Here is a 14,539-nt window from a genome sequence, read left to right as displayed (position 1 = left end):
GTATTAAACAAGGCGTGCCGCGAATCGTCCTATGTCAGAGTATTAAACAAGGAAAACTCTCTCACCTTTCTTTCCTTCCCAATTGTCCACATCTTTTCACGCACGGGTGTCGTGTGGTTGTAATTCGCAGAATTGTTGTAAACGTGATCTCCCTGGCATTTACTTTCCTCGTTGTACTCTGGTAACTAGTCTGTAGTTTGAGTTGAAGCCTTCATTTTCGGGGAAATAGACAGCCGATGTTGGCCGCATGTTACGTTCCTGGTCATGGAGTGGAGTTACCTGTGTGCGCTCGTGTTGGGGTTGTGCTGTGTGGCACCTGTTGTGTGGGGACAAGCAAACAGTGAGTTAACCCATGTATCAGATGCAGAAACAAAATACCACATGACACACTTGGTCACTAAGCCAAACAAAAAAAAGTTTTATGTTTCTGGTCACCCGACCCTACCTAGTTTTTTTCCCGCCGACCCTAGACTTTTTGATTGCATTTGTAAAACAAGTCGCGTAAGGCGAAAATACAACATTTAGTCAAGTAGCTGTCGAACTCACAGAATGAAACTGAACGCAATGCAACGCAGCAAGACCGTATACTCGTAGCATCGTCAGTCCACCGCGCACGGCAAAGGCAGTGAAATTGACAAGATGAGCGGAGTAGTACTTGCGCTAAGAAGGATAGCACGCTTTTCTGTACCTCTCTTTGTTTTAACTTTCTGAGCGTGTTTTTAATCCAAACATATCATATCTGTATGTTTTTGGAATCAGGAACCGACAAGAAATAAGATGAACGTGTTTTTAAATTAATTTGGACAATTTAAATTTGATAATAATTTTTATATTTTTAATTTTCAGAGCTTGTTTTTAATCCAAATATAACATATTTATATATTTTTGGAATCAGAAAATGATAAAAAATAAGATGTACGTAAATTTAAATCTTTTTATAAAAAAAATTGTTTTTTTACAATTTTCAGATTTTTAATGACCAAACTCACTCATTAGTTTTTAAGCCACCAAGCTGAAATGCAATACCGAAGTCCGGGCTTCGTCGAAGATTACTTGACCAAAATTTCAATCAATTTGGTTGAAAAATGAGAGCGTGACAGTGCCGCCTCAACATTCACGAAAAGCCGGATATGACGTCATCAAAGACATTTATTGAAAAAATGAAAAAAACGTATGGGAATTTCATACCCAGTAACTCTCATGTCAAATTTCATAAAGATCGGTCCAGTAGTTTAGTCTGAATCGCTCCACACACACACACACACACACACACACACACACACACACACACACACACATACACACATACACCACGACACTCGTCTCGATTCCCCCCTCTACGTTTTGACTAAATATAAAAAAAATATATATATAAAAAAGCGTCAAAACGAAAGTAACAGACGGCAGACGACACAAGGGGGATAACCCCGCATCCCTTTTGTCTCATTTGTTTTGTAATGTGTTGTCTTTCTCTTTGTATAGTAAGTCCAGTCTCTTTGCGTCACTGTATAGTCAGTTTCACTGCGTTTTGCACGAGCGGCGGACTACGGTCATTGTGAAAAAATGCAGTGCGTTCAGTTTCATTCTGTGAGTTTCACAGCTTGACTAGATGTAGTAATTTCGCCTTACGCGACTTGTTTCTTAATTACTGTCTTTAAAGGCTGACATAGTCATATTTAATAATTTTAAATACTTCCAGGGCTTTTCCCATCGTTACGGAGATGTATAAATTAAGCTTACTGCAAAGTTTTAGGTTTGAAGTCCTTACCAATTACGAGAAATAATTAATTCTTTATAAAGGTTATTGCTATGTTTAGCAACAGTTCTCCAGGACTTGGGCTATTTTTAGACTGTCAACACAGACAGTACAGCTTCGTCAATCCCCGCATGAAGGAAATCGCTCACCTTCCACGTGCAAAACGTAGTGATATTGACACGCCAGATTAGCGCGGTAGCGTATTGTGCTAAGCAGGAAAGTGCGCTTTTCTGTATTCTTGTTAACTTTGCAATTTCCGGGAAACATCCTCTTTCACTTTGAGACTGTTCTGTTTACATTCGACACTATCAAAACCACTTTGCAATACTGAAATAATTTGTTCCGTGTTCAAAAGCTACAGCCAATCGTTATTATATCCCCTTGGGGCTTTTATAACATTATTGGCACATGTAAACAATATAAATTAATTAATGAACGCTACGAAAAGGGCAGCCTTTAAGCTTATAACCTTTTGGACAATGCACTCTAGCATGACACGACAACATTTCTCAGTGTGTTTTCTCCTGAGAGAGAGAGAGAGAGAGAGAGAGAGAGAGAGAGAGAGAGAGAGAGAGAGAGAGAGAGAGAGAGAGAGAGACAGAGGGAGAGATGACTATTAGGGTTTAACGTCCTCTTAGACCAACTATATTGGGACAGGTATTGGTAATACGTTGAGGATACTTTGATTCGAACAAGCCCGCTGTGGCTGTCTTCTTCGACACACCAGCATTGGGTTTGTCTCGTCAAAGTATCGAAATACGATCATGATAATCGGAGACGAGAGATGATGCATGCGTGTCTTCGTGTTTTCCAAGCCCTGAGACTTTCGCTGTGAACGTGGGATCTTTTTCGTGCGCATGTGTGCACACGGGGGTGTTCGGACACCGAAGAGAGTTTGCACAAAGTTGACTCCGAGAAATAAATCTCTCGCCGAACGTGGGGATCGAACCCACGCTGATAGCGACCAACTGGCTACAAAGCCAGCGCGCTACCAACTGAGCTACGTCCCCGCCCCGGAGAGAGAGAGAGAGAGAGAGAGAGAGAGAGAGAGAGAGAGAGAGAGAGAGAGAGAGAGAGAGAGAGAGAGAGAGAGAGAGAGAGCTTGACTAAATGTAAAAAGCAAACAACCGAACAAACAAACGATTAACAGACTAAACACACAAACAAAATCATACATACAAACTAACCGATAATATACTGAACTCCAAAAGAAACGCAAGATTAAAAAATTTAATCTCATTCTTTGCCATTTCATTTTGACGAGATCGAATCGAACGAATTTCACGAAAATTGGTACAAAGCATCTTGAGGCAATGTTGTTTGATTGTCACTGACAAAAAAACGTTACCGAAAGAAAGTTTTCACCGCCAGGCTCAGTAACGCGTGTGTCCCCCATTGGCGTTGACAAGGGCCTGACATCTGGCTCTCATGGAGCGCACCAGGCGGTTGACGGTGTTCCTGGAGGTTTCTGTGGCCGGGAGGAACTGTTGGCGCAGGTGCTGACGGTAGATGACCCGGTCCTGGCGAGCAGTAGTCACACGAGGTCGTCCGCTTCTAGCGCCATCCCGGGTGCTGCCGCTGGCTTGGAATCGGGTCCACAGACGACAGATGGTCGAGGTTGCCACGCCCATGACATTTGCAATGGCAGCTGGGCGATTTCCAGCTTGCAATCGCCCGATTGCTCTCTCCCGGTCAATGGCGCTCAGTCTTGGCATGCTTCTACTGTACAAATGGCTGATTTCAGACAGTGGACGGAGACAGGTTTTTGTTCCTTGTGTTAGCTGAGTACTGTTAACGAAAAAAAATCAGGTCTGGCAGCTTTTGTGTGGGCTGCGCGAGCGAAAAACAGTCTCAATCTTCAGAACGCTGCAGAGAGCGCACTCTGGGCGCTGCACACATGATTTTCACAGGCTACGTGCAGGACACTATGCTAACTCATGCTCGTGCAGAATTTTCCCCTGAAACCCACCTTTAGTGCATGAATTTTAACAAAACCTTAAATAACTCTTAACTTGCGTTTCTTTTGGAGTTCAGTATATAACATAACAGAGAGAGAGAGAGAGAGAGAGAGAGAGAGAGAGAGAGAGTGAGAGAGAGAGACAGAGAGAGAAAAAGAGAGAAAGACAGAGAGAGAGAAAGAGAGATAAAGAGAGAGAAAGAGAGAGAGAGAGAGAGAGAGAGAAAGAGAGAGAGAGAGAGGCAGAGGCAGAGAGAGAGACAGAGTGATCGAGTGAGCGAGCGAGCGAGTGAGCAAGAGAGAGATAGAGAGACACACACACACACACACACACACACACACACTGAAACAGACACACACACGCACACACACACAGACATACATATAAACACACAAACCAGAAGGAGTGAGAGCGAGAGAAAAATGAGAAAGAGAGAGTCGTCAGTAAGTAGTGGTTTTGACACGTAGCGATAATGACACGTAACGCTGCAGTGCTGTCGACACGAAGTGATAATATACGAATAATAGTAACTCATAGACAAATTATTTGTAGCACCAATCAACGTAGCGATAGCGGCACGTAGCACAGATGACACGTAGGACAAATGACACGTAGCACAAATGACACGTAGCGCTAGCGATACGCACCCGAAGAAAGGGAGCCCTTCGTGGCCAGCTATTGTGCAGAACTGACGCGAAGGCAACTGGTAGTCTTGGAATGTCCATCATGAAGGAGCGTAGGGAGAACTGTGTGATGAACAAAAGTCGAAATATTGCTTCTCACTGGAAACCCGGGGCAAAGCAGTCATTTCTTTCTTTTTAAATTCAGTCAATATGTGACGTGTCTGTGTGTGCAGAGCATACTTTTATCTCAAACACTACCAAACAGAATTGTATGAGAGCCGTGTACACTTTTTTGAAGGCATGTCCTTCTGTCGAGTTTCTCCAATTTTTGATAAGGCTATTAGATGACGTCATATTTGCCCGTTTGCAAAAGTTAAGGTGGCATTGTCACAGCTACATTTTCTTATCTATTTACATGTCCGAACTATGGAATTGCATTTCAGCTTGGTGCCTTAAACATTCGTTCATATAATAATCATTTAAAAGTCGCCATTTTTTTCAATGTTATTAACATGGGAATTTGAATCATAAAAGTGATATCATTATATTAATTGTTACTCGGGAGTACACATGTCGTAAGTATTGTTCTCGTGCTTATTACGTAGAGCCGGACGTATTTCAATGAATTCGATTGACTGAATGGTTAATCACGCCTCAGCGTTCTTGTTAAGAGTGTATGGCTGGCCAATGTTGAAACCAATGTGAAAACAAGTGTTGAACAAATTGGTCAACCGGCACATGTGATAAAACCGAAAACTGCTTCGGTAAGAGCATTTCAGTAAGATCATAATGAAAAGCATAAAACAAACATTTATGTCCAATGATCACGCTGTTTTTGTGCACACATCCCTAATATGATCAACACTAAAGAAGAGAAAAGCAGCTCTCTTCAGACCAATGTTTGTTGCTCAACATATGCCCAAATAAATAGTGCATTTACATTTTTACTTAGGTTTTCTTGTGTATGTGCTTGTTTGTTTTTGTAATCCACAGTTTGGAGATCACTTTGCCCATTTGGTTTATGCCAATGTCTGCTTGGATGTGTATCCTACTTCAGAACTGTACAGATTGAATTGTTCTTAAACAATAATGTTTTGATAAATTGCAGCTTCAGCATGCTCACCTGGGTGGTACGGCATTCAATGTCCAAGTCCATGCTACCCGAATCAAAACTGTCTGCTCAACACGTGTGACCGGACAACAGGAAGTTGCCTGGCGTGTAACGCTGGCTATGCCGGGAGCAGTTGTACAGGTACAGTGGTGCAATGGAACCTCACTTTTAAGACCTCCAAACATCTGACATACAATGGTCTGAAGAAGGAGGGAGTCTTATAATGGGAGCACATTTACATAGGTTTTGAACATAACATTCTTCATCTTGTTCTTCTTGTCATTCGCCGTTAGATCGTCAGTCCGGACTGCAGGGCGAAACGTGCTGTCCTCTCCAAGTCCTCTCTGAGGCCGTATAGCTTCTTTTGTAGCGCTGTCTCCTCTGGCCAGGTGGTGTCCCTCAGAGCACTGTGGTATGGACAAGCCTGCAGGGTGTGCTCTGCTGTCAGATTCTTGCCACACGGACATAAGGGGGAGGGAACAAGCTTCTGCTTAGTGGCCATATGATGGTTTAGTCTGTTATGCATGGCATTCCGTTTGTCAAATAATTATTTGGATACTTTTTCATGGTTTTTTTCACCAGTTTTAGCTAAATAATCAATATTTAGAAGCTCATGTGCTAAATAAGTAATTGTTTATAAACAATGTAAAACAATTCTAAATAATTTTTTGTTTACGTAAACCATTCATTATTTACCTAAACAATTCATTGTTTACGTAAATAATTCATTGTTTACGTAAATATTGATTTATTTAGCAACATTGCTGATTGTTTACAAACAATGTAAAATACGTCTAAATAATATATTGTTTACGTAAACAATATATTATTTAGACTTATATTACATTGTTTATAAACAATCAGCAATGTTGCTAAATAAATCATTATTTACGTAAACAATGAATTATTTACGTAAACAATGAATTGTTTAGCCAACACATTTTCCATTATTTAGGGGTTTCTAGGATTCGCTTCTGAACTAAGTTTTATGTCTTTCAGTGATTACTATAATTGAATACAAGGTCTCTCCACACACTCTTATCTTAAAATAGCTGTTGTTTGGATATTATTTTGTTTATTTTACAAGCCGAAATTGCTGTACGAAAATAGCTGATCTCAAACACAGTCAAAGGTCAAGGTCAATTAAGGTTTTTCCCTACCGGGAGTGTTTATTTAGTGTTTGCATTTTCTTGCTTGAAGTTGTTGAAACACAGTTACATTACCCAGTTTCGTATATACCAAGTTGTGTTGTGTTGTGTAACTTACAGATAAAAAAAAAGTTTAATCATGCAGTAAGAGAAATGGAAAGAGAAAGTTTTTGTTGAGACAGAACAGAAAACTTAGGACGGAAAACTTTTTTTCAACAACTTCAAGGGAGAGAATGCAAACACTAAACACTCCCGGTCATGACCTTGACCTTTTGTTTGTTTTCGCATTCAGTTCTTTTCGTACGGCAATTTCAGCTTGTAAAATAAACAAATTTACGAACATTTTCTGATAAATAATGTTTGAAGATACCTCGTATTGAATTATAGTAAATACACAAAGAAAAAAAATGAAGCTTAGCAGTCAATTCTTGATTCCCCTAAATAATGAAAACTGCTTTCCCTAAACAATGAATGAATTGTTTAGGGAAAGCAGTTTTCATTATTTAGCGAATCTGCATTATACAGGTGTAACCGAGTGCCGAAACACTGCGATCACCTCGGGAAGCGAAGTGCAATCAAACAGGATTGAAAATGTTAGGGCCAATTTCTTAGCCCTATAAAAACTGTTATGCAAACCCGAAGGTTTCCATGAACATACAGACAATCGGAAACCACCAGACCCCATCACAAACCGATTCCACAATCCACCGGTGTTGACTTAAAGGCCAACAACTCGGGTGCAGAGTCTGCTGTGAAAGGAGCGGTAGCCTCCCCTGTCACACACGTAAACAATGATTTATTCAGCAACCGCTCACTTTATCCACCCAAAAAATATTATTTTGTGAAATAAGTGATTATGTGTGTAAACAAAACATTATTTACGTAAACAATGAATTATTTACGTAAACAAAGAATTATTTACGTAAACAATGAATTGTTTAGGTAAACAATGAATGGTTTACGTAAAAAAAAGAATTTGTTTACATTGTTTATAAACAATTACTTATTTAGCACATGCGCTTCTAAATAATGATTATTAAGCTAAAACTGGTGAAAAAACATGAAAAAGTATCCAAATATTTATTTGACAAACGGAATGCCATAGTTATGTCCAGTGCGGAGTCTGAGTAGGACGACTTGTTCTTCACGTTGGAGCAGGTGGTAGTCATTTTTCTCCGCTCTGGTTTTCCTCTTGTTTTTGACTATTGTCTTTTTTACATTTAGTCAAGTTTTGACTAAATGTTTAAACATAGAGGGGGGAATCGAGATGAGGGTAGTGGTGTATGTGTGTATGTGTGTGTGTGTGTGTGTGTGTATGTGTGTGTGTGTGTGTGTGTGTGTGTAGAGCGATTCAGACTAAACTACTGGACCAATCTTTATGAAAGTTGACATGAGAGTTCCTGGGAATGATATCCCCGAATTTGTTCGATAAATGTCTTTGATGACGTCATATCCGGCTTTTCGTAAAAGTTGAGGCGGCACTGTCACGCTCTCGTTTTTCAACCAAATTGGTTGAAATTTTGGTCAAGTAATCTTCGACAAAGCCCGGACTTCGGTATTGCATTTCAACTTGGTGGCTTAAAAATTAATTTATGACTTTGGTCATTAAAAATCTGAAAATGGTAAAACAATGATTTTATTTTATAAAACGATTCAAATTTACGTTCATCTTATTCTCCATCATTTTCTGATTCCAAAAACATATAATTATGTTATATTTTGATTAAAAACAAGCTCTGAAATTTAAAAATATGAAAATTATTATCCTTCTCAGCGCAACTACTAAACCGCTCTTCTTGTCAATTTCACTGCCTTTGCCATGAGCGGTGGACTGACGATGCTACGAGTATACGGTCTTGCTGAAAAATGGCATTGCGTTCAGTTTCATTCTGTGAGTTCGACAGCTACTTGACTAAATATTGTATTTTCGCCTTACGCGACTTGTTTTCCCTTGTACTGCAGCTGGGACGTGAACTGTTCCTTTGAGGCACCTTCCTTGGCAATTTTTTTTCTCCACGTTTTTAATTCTTTTTGGTACACGACAACATCAGACAGCAACATCACATAACATCAGACATACAAAACTATGCTTTCTTCAAAGATACAAGAACAAAAACAAGGGGACAGCACAATAAAGCACACAGTCACACAGCCCATGTTCAATACATTTCTACATTATGTAAACAAGCCCTTCGTCTCCTTTCTTATCTTTCTATTTGATTATGTTGTAAAACTACCACCGAGTCCTGTTCTATGTTAAACTGCTGCAAAATAAACAGACAATGTTTATGTCCAAGTCTAGAATGAAAAACATCTTTAACCTCATAGTAACTCCAAAACCAAATTTCATCCTTACAAACTCAATCAGAAAAACAATCAATCATTTGACAATATCAGAGGTTTAAATAGGTAGTACTCCAGAAGAAATTTATCATATGTAAAATTAATTTTACTTGAATATTCTTCTACCAAATACCTTTTTCTCAGATCTCTTTTAAATGCAGCTAGTGTACGAACAGCTTTTGCATACTTACACTTATAAATACAAAATTGGCATTTAATATTATAAAATCAAAAACTGTACTACTTTTGAAATATTGATCAATACTAAACAAAATAAACTTTTCTTTAAAAAATATGTTCTCAACATTGTGACATTCATGTTTAACATAGTTTAGCAAATCATTCCAAACTGACTGTATATATTTGTTATGCGGATTTTTCTTTCCTAATACTAAAATCCCATATTTGACTTCAATTACAATTCAGCTATCGGCTGATATTGCCCAAGGCAATTTAGGACAGAAATCAACAGCATGAATTATAATTTCTTTTAATGGCTCCTCGACCTTACACAAGGTTGACTCAGGTCATGCATTAATAATATATCTTAGATTCAGTTCTTCACTTCACAACACTATATGGTTATTGTTCATTGATTTTGACATCAATATTATTCTCCGGAAACGTGGCTCATTGTCATACAATCCCAAATGACGACGATGAAAGTTCTTTAGTTACTTGGAGGTGATGAAACAAATATAAACATACACTTCCTTATAATGACGACGAAGGATCCATTTACAGCGGATGATCACAGTCTGCAGAGACGACTCTCGACTATCAGTGATGAACCATGTTTACAGGAACCATGATGACGATGAACTTCATGACGACGATGACGTAAATGACGCTTCTAAAACGCAGCTCTGTCAGTGATGTCTTGCTTGTTCGTCTTCCCGTGTACGAACCTGCGATCAAACGTAGAAGCTGTTAAATATCAGACATTCCCTAAATGACAATTTTATCAATATTCAATCTACTAATTCTACGACAAAACTAAGTGAAGAAAGAACACATCTACACGCATTCTCTGCGACAAATGAATATGATATCATCTGGTTCGTTCTCGATCGAAATCCACGACTAACTAACAAACTAGTTACCCTTCAAGACGGCGAAACGGGTTCTCCCTCTGGGATAACGGCTTCCTTCTCTGCAGCGTTAGTAACGTCTAGTTAATTGCGAGAATCTGGAGCTCTCCGACTTGCCTGGTCTGTTGATCTCAACGGCCTGTTCTTCTACTTCCGGTGTTTCTGTTTCTAAGTAGTTGCTTTGCGATGCACAAACAACTCGGTTACATAAACAATTCGTCGCTAAGAACTACAAGTTGAACTCATTTAATCAGACACGACATTTTCTTTTCCTTCGAAGTCTGCAATAAAAGAACGAATTGTGGCTGAAAGAAATGACGTACATCTTTCTGATGTAGATAGTCTCGTTAATCTCGGACCCGCGTGACGTGATTATAGTAGTCTCGGCACTCGCGTGTTTCTAATGAACTAAAAAGAATCAATCCTTTACAATATTGACACGCCCACAAACTATGTTGAATACTATATGGGAATGGGTGGCCGAGTGGTAACGCACTTGCGCTCGGAAGCGAGAGGTTGCGAGTTCGACCCTGGGTCAGGGCGTTAGCAATTTTCTCCCCCCTTTCCTAACCTAGTTGGTGGGTTCAAGTGCTAGTCTTTCGGATGAGACGAAAAACCGAGGTCCCTTCGTGTACACTACATTTGGTGTGCACGTTAAAGATCCCACGGCTGACAAAAGGGTCTTTCCTGGCAAAATTGTATTGGCATAGATAAAAATGTCCATCAAATACTCGTGTGCCTTGGAATAAAGGCCGTGAAAGGTGAATGCTCGCCCTAAAAGGCTTGAGGTTTGCTGGTCGATATGAATGCGTGATATATTGTGTAAAAAATTCCATCTCACACTGCATTAATAGGTAACATGCGCCTTGAGTCGCCTTGTGTGGTGAGATACCTGCGCGATATAAATTTCTCGTAAATAAATAAATATCCCTCTCGTCTCGGCATAAATGGCACATCACGTCTTCTACTACTCCCATTTGTTTTAATATCACATGTTATGTGTTACCAAAATCCTATGTAATACTCGGATTTGAAACCATTTAAGTTTCACTTCAGAAATTTTCGTTACATATTTAAAACATATTTTCCAATCAATATCGCCTTCTAATTTACCTTCCCATTTTCTACAACAATTTGGACGCTTTCCATCCTGTAATAATTTTTTCATAATAAAATGTTGCTCCTTGAATTTGGGAGTGAATGACTGACATTGATTTAATACAATCAATCATACTATTATTCTCAACTATTATTCTCAACAACAAAAAATCAAACGTTTTTATATATTTTTTGATTGCTCCCACGCATCCTAAATAACTAAAAAAAAAAGTGTTCTGATTTGATACTTTTCACAAAACTCGTCACAGGTATAAACACTTCCATCGTCATTAACCAACTGACAAACCTTGTTCGTTCCGTGTTGCGTCTGCTTTTTGTTGTCTTTTGTGTTTTTGTTTTTCCTGATGAAGCTTCCAGAAGCGAAAATTCGTTATCGTCTTGTGTCGTCTTTGTATCGGTGAGTACAGTAATCCTTTGTTTTTTTAACTTACCACAGTCACTTCGTTGTTCAGATGACAATAAATACATAAATAAACAAAGGTTGTTATCAAACCAATTCTGAAAAAAACAAGTCTTCTTCCCAATATTTATATTATTATTAAAAAAAAAGTGGTTCTGCTAATATTTCTGTGGAGGTTTCTAAATCTATTTTATATTGAAACTGTTCATAAAATACACATCCTTCACAAAAATATTACAATGGTGTTTACCAATATACTGACTAGGACCACACACATCAATGTTGTCCAAATGTTGTTATAACTTTCCATTTGTGGACCGTAAACCTCAACTTTTTTTTTATCAAAGTCAATTTCAGGGCTAACATATAAGTCTTAACGTGAGGAACATCAAGGCCACAATCCTTAACACTTTTAACTACAACATTTTCTACTTGTCCGATCACGTTCCTAGACAAGTTTGTCTTCAGCCTCGTTTCCTGCTATGTCACAATAAACTGACACCCACTGAAGCACGACCCTTCGGTTCTGAGCAACCTGTTGCGTTGCTGAGCTCAGTTTCTTTGTTGGCAGACAGAGCTTGGAGTGCTGACATTGCGTCTGTCAGAAAGACATTAATGGTCTGATCCGTCAACTATTGTGGCTGCTGTCTTCAAGGCCTGTACTTCTGCACTTTAGTTGGTGCAGTGCAAACCTGTGGGAATGCTCGCTGTTTGTGCCTCTCCCTCTGGGTACCGAACTAACACGCCGGCTCCTCCATCTCTCACAACATCAGTGGCTGACCCATCAGTGTAGGCGTGGATCCACGCTTCTTCAGGGTAGTGGTCTGCAATCATGGCCAGGGTAAGCGCCTTCTTACTGGTGTCACGCATGTCCCGTGATGTCACGCCTTTCACAGTTGTGTTGATCTCGAGGACCCTCTGGTTGGCTTCCCAAGGTGTTGGGCATGTTTCTGTGGCATCGAGCGGCAGAGTGCTTTCCGGCAGGTGGGGTAGGTACTGTCGCTTGAGGTTTCTGCTTTGGTGCACACATCTTGAGCGTTTCAGCCTGTTTCTGATAGGTTTTTCCATTCTGCTGTTCATTGGGTGCTTTGGTAGGCTTTTGTATTTATCTGCTTGAATGAGTGTCTTTGTGTCTCTTCGAGTTATCAAAGGTTGGACTCCTGTCAGGGACTCCATGGTCTTGATTGGAGTTGACCTCATTGCTCCTGTCAGGATACGGAGTGCTTGATTCTGGATTTGTCCAGGGCTTGCAGGTTGGATTTGCAAGCGCTTGACAAGGCTGGGGCTCCGTATTCAAGTTGGGGTCTCACCGTGCCTCCATACAGTGTCTTCAGGGTCTTCTCACTGGCACCCCAGTTTGTTCCAGCCAGCTTTCTCGTGATTGCCAATTTGCGTCTGGCTTTGTTTTCTGCTTTCTGGATCTGTGGTTTCCAGGTCAGTCGTATGTCGAATGTGACACCAAGGTACGTTGGTTCGTCATCATTCCTGGGTGGTGTGTTGCCAAGTTTGATGACTCCTGGTTTTTGTTTTGGGAACAAGGTGAAGAGTGTTGTCGTGGATTTCTCTAGATTGATCTTGACACACCAGTCGTCTGCCCAGGCTGCAAGTTTGTCAGCTGCCAACTGCAGGCGGTATGTTGCTGTGGTTGAATGTTCTTCGGTGGATCGTCAGCATATAAAGCAGCTTTGACTCCCTTTGGCAGTTCGGACAGCAGATCGTTGATGAAGATCAAAAAGAGATCACTCCGCCTTGTGGGACACCGTGTCGTATCAAAACCCTCCTGTTCAGTCGGCTGCTGACTGTGACCCTCGATCTACGGTTGTGCAGGATGGATCGTATCCAAGACAGCATCTTTTAAAATGAACAGAACAATCGAACAAGTCGCGTAAGGCGAAAATACAACATTTAGTCAAGTAGCTGTCGAACTCACAGAATGAAACTGAACGCAATGCAACGCAGCAAGACCGTATACTCGTAGCATCGTCAGTCCACCGCTCATGGCAAAGGCAGTGAAATTGACAAGAAGAGCGGGGTAGTAGTTGCGCTGAGAAGGATAGCACGCTTTTCTGTACCTCTCTTCGTTTTAACTTTCTGAGCGTGTTTTCAATCCAAACATATCATATCTATATGTTTTTGGAATCAGGAACCGACAAGGAATAAGATGAAAGTGTTTTTAAATTGATTTCGAAAATTTAATTTTGATCATAAGTTTTATATTTTTAATTTTCAGAGCTTGTTTTTAATCCAAATATAACATATTTATATGTTTTTGGAATCAGAAAATGATGGAGAATAAGATGAACGTAAATTTGGATCGTTTTATAAAAAAAAAATTTTTTTTACAATTTTCAAATTTGTAATGACCAAAGTTAGTCATTAATTAATTTTTAAGCCACCAAGCTGAAATGCAATACCGAAGTCCGGGCTTCGTCGGAGATTACTTGACCAAAATTTCAACCAATTTAGTTGAAAAATGAGAGCGTGACAGTGCCGCCTCAACTTTCACGAAAAGCCGGATATGACGTCATCAAAGACATTTATCAAAAAAATAAAAACAACGTCTGAGGATATCATACCCAGGAACTCTCATATCAAATTTCATAAAGATCGGTCCAGTAGTTTGGTCTGAATCGCTCTACACGCACGCACACACACACATACACCACGACCCTCGTTTCGATTCCCCCTCGATGTTAAAACATTTAGTCAAAACTTGACTAAATGTAAAAACGAAGGTCTTAAAAAGGAGAGAGTCTTAAAATGTGCGTAAAAGTACAGAGTTATGAAGAGAAAATGTGAAATATTACATTCTTAAACAAGTCGTGAAAAGGCGAAATTACAAAAGTTAGTCTATCAGTATCTGTCAAAGAATGAAACTGAACGCACTGCATTTTTTTCTCACTAAGACATAACAGCTTCGTCAATCCCCGCAGCAAGGAAATCGCTCACACGAAGTGAAACTGACAAGTCACTATAGCGTAATAGCGTAT

The 14,539-nt window shown here is 39.8% G+C and overlaps 1 protein-coding gene across 1 annotated transcript in view; it reads left to right on the top strand.

Annotated features, from left to right (window-relative positions):
* Positions 1 to 230: 230 nt before the first annotated feature.
* Positions 231 to 14,539, top strand: part of LOC138955394 (scavenger receptor class F member 1-like) — an 18,674-nt gene continuing 4,365 nt past the window's right edge. The window contains exons 1-2 of the mRNA XM_070327006.1: positions 231 to 340; positions 5,446 to 5,589. Coding sequence (XP_070183107.1) covers positions 265 to 340; positions 5,446 to 5,589 — 220 coding nt within the window. The 5' untranslated portion in view covers positions 231 to 264. The remainder of the gene's footprint in view (positions 341 to 5,445; positions 5,590 to 14,539) is intronic.

Source organism: Littorina saxatilis, unplaced genomic scaffold (assembly GCF_037325665.1).
Source record: "Littorina saxatilis isolate snail1 unplaced genomic scaffold, US_GU_Lsax_2.0 scaffold_1018, whole genome shotgun sequence".
NCBI classification, from domain to species: domain Eukaryota; kingdom Metazoa; phylum Mollusca; class Gastropoda; order Littorinimorpha; family Littorinidae; genus Littorina; species Littorina saxatilis.
This window is presented reverse-complemented; position numbering and strand designations above follow the sequence as displayed.